Source organism: Aythya fuligula, chromosome 1 (assembly GCF_009819795.1).
Source record: "Aythya fuligula isolate bAytFul2 chromosome 1, bAytFul2.pri, whole genome shotgun sequence".
Lineage (NCBI taxonomy): Eukaryota > Metazoa > Chordata > Aves > Anseriformes > Anatidae > Aythya > Aythya fuligula.
The window spans coordinates 105,567,919-105,576,564 of NC_045559.1; the positions used below are offsets into that span (position 1 = coordinate 105,567,919).

Consider the following 8,646-nt stretch of genomic DNA (forward strand, 5'->3'; position numbering starts at 1 on the left):
CAGGTGGACAACCTGGTCCGCCTGGTGGCAGAGCTCAAGGAGGAGGTGGAGAGGTTGAGGGATATCAGGGAGTGTGAGCGCGAGATAGACTGGTGGAGCAACTCCCTGCGTGGCCAGAAGGACAGGCCCCGGGTGAGACACCCCAAATGGGGGTGGACCCCCTGCCCTGTTGCTGTTGGGCAGAGGCAGGGGACCAAGGAGTTAAGGAGGAATGGGGACAGGTCCCTACTCGACATTGCAGGCGATGCCCTCCCCCACCAGCCCCACCTTCCCAGGTGCCCTTACACAACAGGTTTGAAGCCCTGGAGCTTGAGACACTGGTAGCTGAGGAAGAGGTAGAAAGTCTGCCAAGGAGGATGCCTAGGGCGAGGAGGTCAACTCCACGCCTCAGGACTGCCTCCACCAGGACAGAAAGAAGGGTGATTGTTGTGGGTGACTCCCTTCTCAGGGGAACAGAGGGCCCTATTTGTCGGCCTGACCCTACCCGTAGGGAAGTCTGCTGCCTCCCTGGGGCCAGGGTCAGGGATGTTGCCAGAAAGCTTCCCAACCTGGTTCGCCCCTCTGACTATTATCCTCTTTTAATAGTCCAGGCTGGCAGTGATGACACTGAAGAGAGAAACCTGAAGACCATCAAACGGGGCTTTAGGGGACTGGGACGGTTAGTGGATGGAGCAGGAGTACAGGTGGTGTTTTCATCCATCCCTATGGTGGCAGGGAGGGGTACAGAGAGGACACAGAAAACCGACCTGATAAACATGTGGCTCAGAGGCTGGTGCCAGCACAGAAACTTGTTTTTTTTTGACCATGGGGTGCTTTACTCGGCACCCGGACTGATGGCCACAGACAGGTCCCTATCTCTAAGGGGAAAACAGATCCTAGGCCAGGAGCTGGCGGAGCTCATTGAGAGGGCTTTAAACTAGGTGAGAAGGGGGACGGGGCTGAAACAAGGCTTGTTAGAGCTGTGCCAGGGGGAACAATGGCAAGGCTGGGAGAGAAGGCAATGACCCAACTGAAGTGCATCTACACTAATGCACGCATCATGGGCAACAAACAGGAGAAGCTGGAAGCCATCATGTGGCCGGCAGGCTATGGCTTGGTTGCCATCACGGAAATGTGGTGGGACCACTCTCATGACTGGAGTGCTGCAATGTCTGGCTATAGGATCTTCAGAAGGGACAGGCAGAACGGAAGGGGTGGTGGTGCAGTTCTCTATATCAGAGAGAGTTTTGATGTCGTGGAACTTGAGGCTGGGAATGATAAGGTTGAGTCCCTATGGGTTAGGATCAGCGGGAAGGCCAACAAGGGAAGCATCCTAGTGGGTGTCTGTTATAGACCACCAAACCAGGATGAGGAGGCTGATGAGGAGTTCTACAGGCAGCTGACAAAAATTGCGAAATCATCAGCGCTTGTTCCTGTGGGGAACTTCAACTTCCCTGACATATCCTGGAAGCACAACACAGCCCAGAGAAAGCAGTCTAAGAGGTTTCTGGAGAGCGTGGAAGATGGCTTCTTGACACAGCTGGTTAGTGAATCTACCAGGAGTGATGCCCCGATGGACCTTCTCTTCACAAACAGAGTAGGACTGGTGGGAGATGTGGTGGTTGAAAAATGTCTTGGGCAGAGTGACCATGAAATGGTAGAGTTCTCCATTCTTGGAGAAGCCAGAAAGGGGACCAGTAAAACTGCTGTATTGGACTTCTGGAGGGCTGACTTTGATCTGGTCAGGACGCTGATTGGTGGAGTCCCTTGGGAGGCGGTTCTGAAGGGCAGAGGAGTCCAGGAAGGCTGGGCACTCTTCAGGAAGGAAATCTTAATGGCGCAGGAGCAGTCTGTCCCCACATGCCCAAAGACAAGCCGTCGGGGAAGAAGAGTGGCCTGGCTGAACAGAGAATTGTGGCTCAAGCATAGCAGGAAAAAGAGGGTTTGCAATCTTTGGAAAAGAGGGCAGGCCACTTGGGAGGACTATAAGGATGTTGCGAGGCAGTGCAGGGACAAAATTAGAAAGGCCAAAGCTCATATGGAGCTTGATCTGGCTACTGTCATCAAAGACAACAAAAATGTTTTTACAAATACATCAACGCAAAACAGAGGACTAAGGAGAATCTCCAGCCTTTACTGGATGCGGGGGGGAACTTAGTTACAAAAGATGAGGAAAAGGCGGAGGTGCTTAATGCCTTCTTTGCCTCAGTCTTTAGCGGCAATACCGGTTGTTCTCTGGATACTCAGTACCCTGTACTGGTGGAAGGGGATGGGGAGCAGAAAGTGGCCCTCACTACCCATGAAGAAATGGTTGGCGACCTGCTACGGCACTTGGATGTACGCAAGTGGATGGGGCCAGATGGGATCCACCCAAGGATACTGAGAGAACTGGTGGAGAAGCTGGCCAAGCTGCTTACCATCATTTATCAGCAGTCCTGGCTATCAGGGGAGGTCCCAGTTGACTGGCGGGTAGCAAACATGACGCCTATCTACAAGAAGGGCTGGAGGGCAGACCCAGGAAACTACAGGCCTGTCTTTTTTACCTCAGTTCCAAGGAAACTCATGGAGCAGATTATCTTGAGTGTCATCACGCGGCACTTACAGGGCAACCAGGCGATCAGGCCCAGTCAGCATGGGTTTATGAAAGGCAGGTCCTGCTTGACGAACCTGATCTCCTTCTATGACAAAGTTACACGCTGGGTGGATGAGGGAAAGGCTGTGGATGTGGTCTACCTTGACTTCAGCAAGGCTTTTGAAGGCCTTTAGGAAGGCTCTGCAGGAGGATCTGGATAGGCTGCACCGATGGGCTGAGGTCAACTGCATGAAGTCCAACAAGGCCAAGTGCCGGGTCCTGCACCTGGGGCGCAATAACCCCAAGCAGAGCTACAGGCTGGGAGAGGAATGGTTGGAAAGCTGCCAGGAAGAGAAGAACCTGGGAGTATTAGTGAATAGTCGGCTGAATATGAGCCAGCAGTGTGCTCAGGTGGCCAAGAAGGCCAACGGCATCCTGGCTTGCTTAAGAAACAGTGTGACCAGCAGGGCTAGGGAGGTGATCCTCCCCCTGTACTCGGCTCTGGTGAGGCCGCACCTCGAGTACTGTGTTCAGTTTTGGGCCCCTCACTACAAGAAGGACTAGAAGAAGGTGCTCGAAAGAGTCCAGAGAAGGGCGACAAAGCTGGTGAGGGGTCTGGAGAAGAAGTCCTACAAGGAGCGGCTGAGGGAGCTGGGTTTGTTCAGCCTGGAGAAAAGGAGGCTCAGGGGCGACCTCATTGCTCTCTACAGGTACCTTAAAGGAGGCTGTAGCAATGTGGGGGTTGGTCTGTTCTCCCACGTGCCTGGTGACAGGATGAGGGGGAATGGGCTAAAATTGTGCCAGGGGTGTTTTAGGTTGGATCTTAGGAAGAACTTCTTTACTGAGAGGGTTGTGAGGCATTGGAATGGGCTGCCCAGGGAAGTGGTGGAGTCACCATCCCTGGTGGTCTTTAAAAGTTGGTTTGATGTTGAACTTAGTGATATGGTTTAGTGGGGACTGTTAGTGTTAGGTCAGAGGTTGGACTCGATGATCTTGAGGTCTCTTCCAACCTAGAAATTCTGTGATTCTGTGTGCTTCTTTGACACCTGAGCTAGCTCCGTGCAGATCTGTCAGCTTGCTATGCACTAGGAGTGAGGTACAGGAGCACCAAAGGTGAGTCTGCACCAAGCTGCAGGGCTTGTTTTTCTGGGGTCCCCACCTTATGAAAATGGCCACATTGTTGAAGAACAAAGCTGGCCCCTGGAAGCAGCATTAACAGCGTTTATGCATTTCAGCTGTGTCTCTGCTTTGGTATTGTGATTAATTGCACATCCAGGAGCAACTGCCTAGGGATAACTGCGAGTTCAGTGTCATAAAGGGCAATGGCATTTCACAGAACATGTCCCCCCATCCCACTCTTGGAGATCTCCTGCCTTTATATTCCCTCCTGTTTAAAAGGTTGCCACAAACCCCAGGTGCATTAAGTATACTCACAGGCAAGCCATGCAGTATTTGTCTTCCTTCATCACATTCACTGCCCTTAGTGTCTGTTCTCTCCCTCATCCTCTGACTTTCCAGTTAAACTAAACCCAGCTATAATCATCCTTATCATGGCGACCTTGTTTTGCATAGAGAGATGAGTAATGAAAGAAAACTGCAGTACTCTCAGCCATGAATTGCTGAAGAGCTACTTCAGAATCTAACAGTGACTGCAAGCTGTAAAAACAACAGCAAAATGAAGTCTCTGGGGCTGTAGCTTCCCCAAGTTTGCTCCTGCTATGACTCACCCCCTATCTCTCCACCTCCAGGCAGTTTGACTGCATACTCCCTGTTCCTGGTCCAAATATTTGTTCGTGCAGTTCTTCCTCTCAGCAGCAGCACCTTTGGAGGATGGGACAAGCCCTGAAATGGCTTCTGTGTTCCCCATTGTCATGAACACTTCTGGAGTGATGACTGACCTGGCCTTGGCTCTAAGATTTGTTCCCCCCTGCCACTGCCAGTTTTGGAGAGGAACAGCAAGTGAGGAGGTGCCTTTCCTTTGGCCTCAGCCACCGTGGCAGCCAGTTTTTCAGAGAGCAGGGAGTGCTTTTCCTGCCACACCGGGACTTGAGTCTCTTCCCTCCATCACAAACATCCCAAGTTTCTGTTTCCTCTCTGTTAAAGTGCTGTTTTGATGCCAGTCTGCTTGAGATACCTAGGCAAGGAATAGAAAGGCCTCCGTGGTGACACAAACTGAGAAGAGGCAGACTCAAGCTTAAAATTTGTGGACTACTGTAATGGGGTTTTGATATGGGGCCTTCTGTTCCTACCATACATACAATTCTGCAACATTTACTGTCTTTATGATCACTGAATTAATCTTTCTCTAAGGTTAGTAGAAGTAATTGAAGAAAAGCTTTTCAGCCGCCTCTTAATATATTTATTTATTTATTTATTTTTCCTAACTGCCTGACCTGGTTTACAGACACAGGGCTCTCTCTCCTCAAGTGTCTCCTTTGGGGAGAACAAGATGAAAGCTCTGTTATTGTTCAGCCTGAGACCTGGGAATATCCTGGAAAAATGTCCAGCATTTGCCCTAGCAGGTGTGACACTGCTGTGCTGCAAGGAGCTTTCCACTGTGTTTGGCATAGTGTGGCATGGCATGGCACACACCTCCTGGGGACCCAGAGAATATTCCAATTGTCTGTAGGGATCAGTGAAGGCTACACCATCATTTTGAGACACCATAAGTCTATGTTGCTGGTGAAGAGGGTGAAAGGGAATAGATCTGATGAAAACCCAACCTCCCTCCTCTGAAAAGGTGTAGCTCTGTGCCACACTACCCTGGTCTTTTTTGCCATATGGCCACTCAAGCCCTGTTAGCAGCACAACATGTCTGTGGCATGTCTGTGGGCATAGAGACAGCAGTGAAGGAAAGGGCAATAAGCAAAGACTGGCATTGACATAAAGTTACTTATAGCAACAGTCTGAAAAAACAAAACAAAACAAAACAAAAAAACACAAGTGTGTTGTCAGGAGACTTTACATCTGTTCTATGGAAATCTTAATGCCAACAAGAAAATACTTAGGTGCCTGCATATGAAAAAGATTAATTTTTAACTCTTTCTTCCTTCTCCCTTTTTAGTGGCTCCACCACCGTACAGCTATGAATATGAAATGGAGTACCCCGTTGATCTACCTCCACCATATACTCCCACTCCACAGACTTCAATACAGTATCCTCCACCCCCTCCTTACCCTGGATATTCAGGGAAATAATTACATGGCTTCACCTGGATATTAACTGCCTGTTGAAACAGCCAGCACCGTTGGAACAAATATTTTTGGCTCAGGGACAAGGAGGATGGGGTCTGCATCAACACATCTGGTCAGAGGTTGAAATAACCAAGGAGGGTTGATGTGGCTCAGGGCAAAGAAAAATACTGTCTACTCTGGACCATCACATTTCATGGTTAAACAGTGTGTGACCAAAGTTCCTCTAAGTCAGTGCCTGATGAGTAGCCCTTAATACCAGTGTTTAGCCTCAGCTGCAGCCTGTTACAGCACACGGGAGCCATGGTCTTCCCATTTAGGAACATGCAAATGTTGCAAATGGTTCAACAAGGTCTGTTTCAAATGCACAAGAGGCAGCTGCTGGGGCTTATTCTGGGAGAAAATTCCAACTGCGGTCTTCAAACATGTGATACACCTTTCCGTGAGACAAGGGGAATAAGGAAGAACAAGGAAGACTGAAGCTATTTTCAGTTTCTACTTCAGGATGATGATAACTGATGATCAGCTGTGCATATTGACCTGATAGGTGTATTACAAAGAGAAGTGCTGTTGGGAGTTACTCAGTAACCAAAAAATGATGGATGGTATTTTTGGCCAGGTGCAGGCTGTTTTAAGTGCCTACTTTTAAACAAGTTGAGACTAGTTTGTGGCCTAAAATGTAAACATAAAGAGCATTTTTATATGTGAATTACACTAATTTATAGCTGATTAACTTTTGCCTGGACTTAAATACCGTGGACATCGGACAATGCCACAATGCCTTTTTTAAGACTAAATGATACTTTGATTTTTTAATAAAATATTAATTCAGGAAAACTCACAAGTGGGAGATGAAAAACAAATCAATTACTAAAACATCATAGATCTGTGTTTCAATTGGATTGCTTAAAGACCTTTTTTAAAAATAAAAAAAAAATTGTAGTGTTTTTCAGTAGTAATGAAATTCAGCCTAAGCAAAGAGATGGGAAGAGAGACTGTGAGCATCAGATTACTTTTGAATGTTGCCTTGGCCATTCTAAAAGTCTAAGTTGCCAAGTAGTATTTTTTGCATTTGTCATGTATATTGTTCAAAATTGTTTAATCTCTGCTATGTAAAGTACAGACCTTCATGATTTAAAATCTTCCATATACTTATTGGCCTAACTGTAATTCAGCAGCAGCTATTTCAGAACAGAGTATCCAGTTGCCTAAAGCATCATTCATCCTAAAGCATTGTCCTTCAATGACAAGACTGGTTTTACATGCAAACCAAAAGGGAATGGTTCTCTTCAGGGATTTAGAAGTGTTGAACTCACTTAGTTTGAGTTGGGTAGCTGGGCAGTTGGAGAACTGTGCAGCCAAAATACTGGAAGGTGACAAAATACGACACCTGGTTCGAGACAGTTCAAGACAGCTGTGGCATCAAGTTCATTTCAGAGGAGAAGCTTCAGGTTACCACTGATTCCTAGAGATCTGAAGGTATTTAAATGTTTTCCAGTATAGCCCTCGTCTTTTTTTTTTTTTTTTCAGATGTTTCAGCATGTTAATGAACTGAAAAACAGCTTGCAAAAGGTGGTATCCGTATCCCTGTGAAGCCAGATAACAAACTCTCTCATCACCCCCTAAGTGAGATATTTTTGGCATTCAGTCCTGATTTAGGGAAGAACTCAAGCAACCTTTTAGCTCCGAGTACAAAACTTATTCAGAAGCTTTCTTGCATCCAAGACCTTATTGACTGTTCTTGCTCAGATTTTGTAATTGTATTTGTCCTTTCCAAGATGACTAACTTTACCCTCTTGAAAAAACACACTAGAAAGCACAAATGGCCTCAGTCCTTACCATTCTAGGATCAGATCTGTGTTGTGGCCTTTGGCCAAACTCAGCCTTGAATCACCGACCCACTAGCTCTCCAGGCTTTTGTGACCTGGTCAGAGGAAAACTGAGCTGTGTCACAGATTTTGGTTACTGCTGGTTCCTTGGAGCCTTCCCCAAGGAAGGAAAGTTACATTCTCATTTCTGTTTTGCTTTCTGAGATGAAAAATCCTGAACTAGGTTATCTTTACAGTTACTTCTCTGGGCTTTGTCCTGTGACATCTCTGCTGCTAACATGACCTCTCCTAAGAGACGGATGCTCCTCAGTTGCAATCCTCCTGTGAATTATTACCTTCTGGGTTTTGGCACTCCCTTTGCAAAACCATCTGTAGGGGTGCTGGTGTGCCTGCCAAACTTCCCATCTGGGCTGGTGGTCAGTGTGAAGGAAAGGATGAGCATGGTGTTCTATGTGGGAAGTCCTGCTTCTACACCGTTCTACGCTACTACCTCAGCACTTTACCCTTGATTGCATAGGATGATATTTCTGTGCCAAAAAGTTACCTGAAAATAATGAGTATTTGTCATTTCCCCCATTTGTGTATTTCATGTCTTTGTATTGAACATGTGGACACACCAATCAAAAAGTAGTTTGTATTTGATGAATCCAGTCTCCTGAAAAATACAGAGAAAGAAAACTATCCTAAATCTCCCCTGAGAGGAAGAATTTCTCCACCTGTGACATTTGTCAGAACAAGTGACCAAGCAGATCTCTTAAATAAAAAGGAATTTCAGGAAAACAATTAAACATCTTTGGTCATGGAGTCCTCTGTTTTTCGGCTTTGAGACTGCATGTTGCCTCTGATGATATTGCATAAATGTCATGGTGACCTAAGTAACTGGAATGTATACATGACTAATTTCAGGGGAAAATTATGGAAATAGCAATTTGAGAATTTCATGGTGATAGAGAGCTATTTGTTTGATATGAAAACGCTAGTGAGGAGATTGATTTTAGTATGCCAGTTAATGTTCTGCAGACCCATATGTATTGGGCCATACCAGACAATTATTTTACTTCTCAGAGGTTACCA

At 46.7% G+C, this 8,646-nt stretch overlaps 1 protein-coding gene across 1 annotated transcript in view; it reads left to right on the forward strand.

Moving 5' to 3' along the window:
- Positions 1-7,243, forward strand: part of CYYR1 (cysteine and tyrosine rich 1) — a 60,193-nt gene extending 52,950 nt beyond the window's left edge. Inside the window, exon 4 of the mRNA XM_032195657.1 lies at positions 5,616-7,243. Coding sequence (XP_032051548.1) covers positions 5,616-5,749 — 134 coding nt within the window. The 3' untranslated portion in view covers positions 5,750-7,243. The remainder of the gene's footprint in view (positions 1-5,615) is intronic.
- Positions 7,244-8,646: the final 1,403 nt, after the last annotated feature.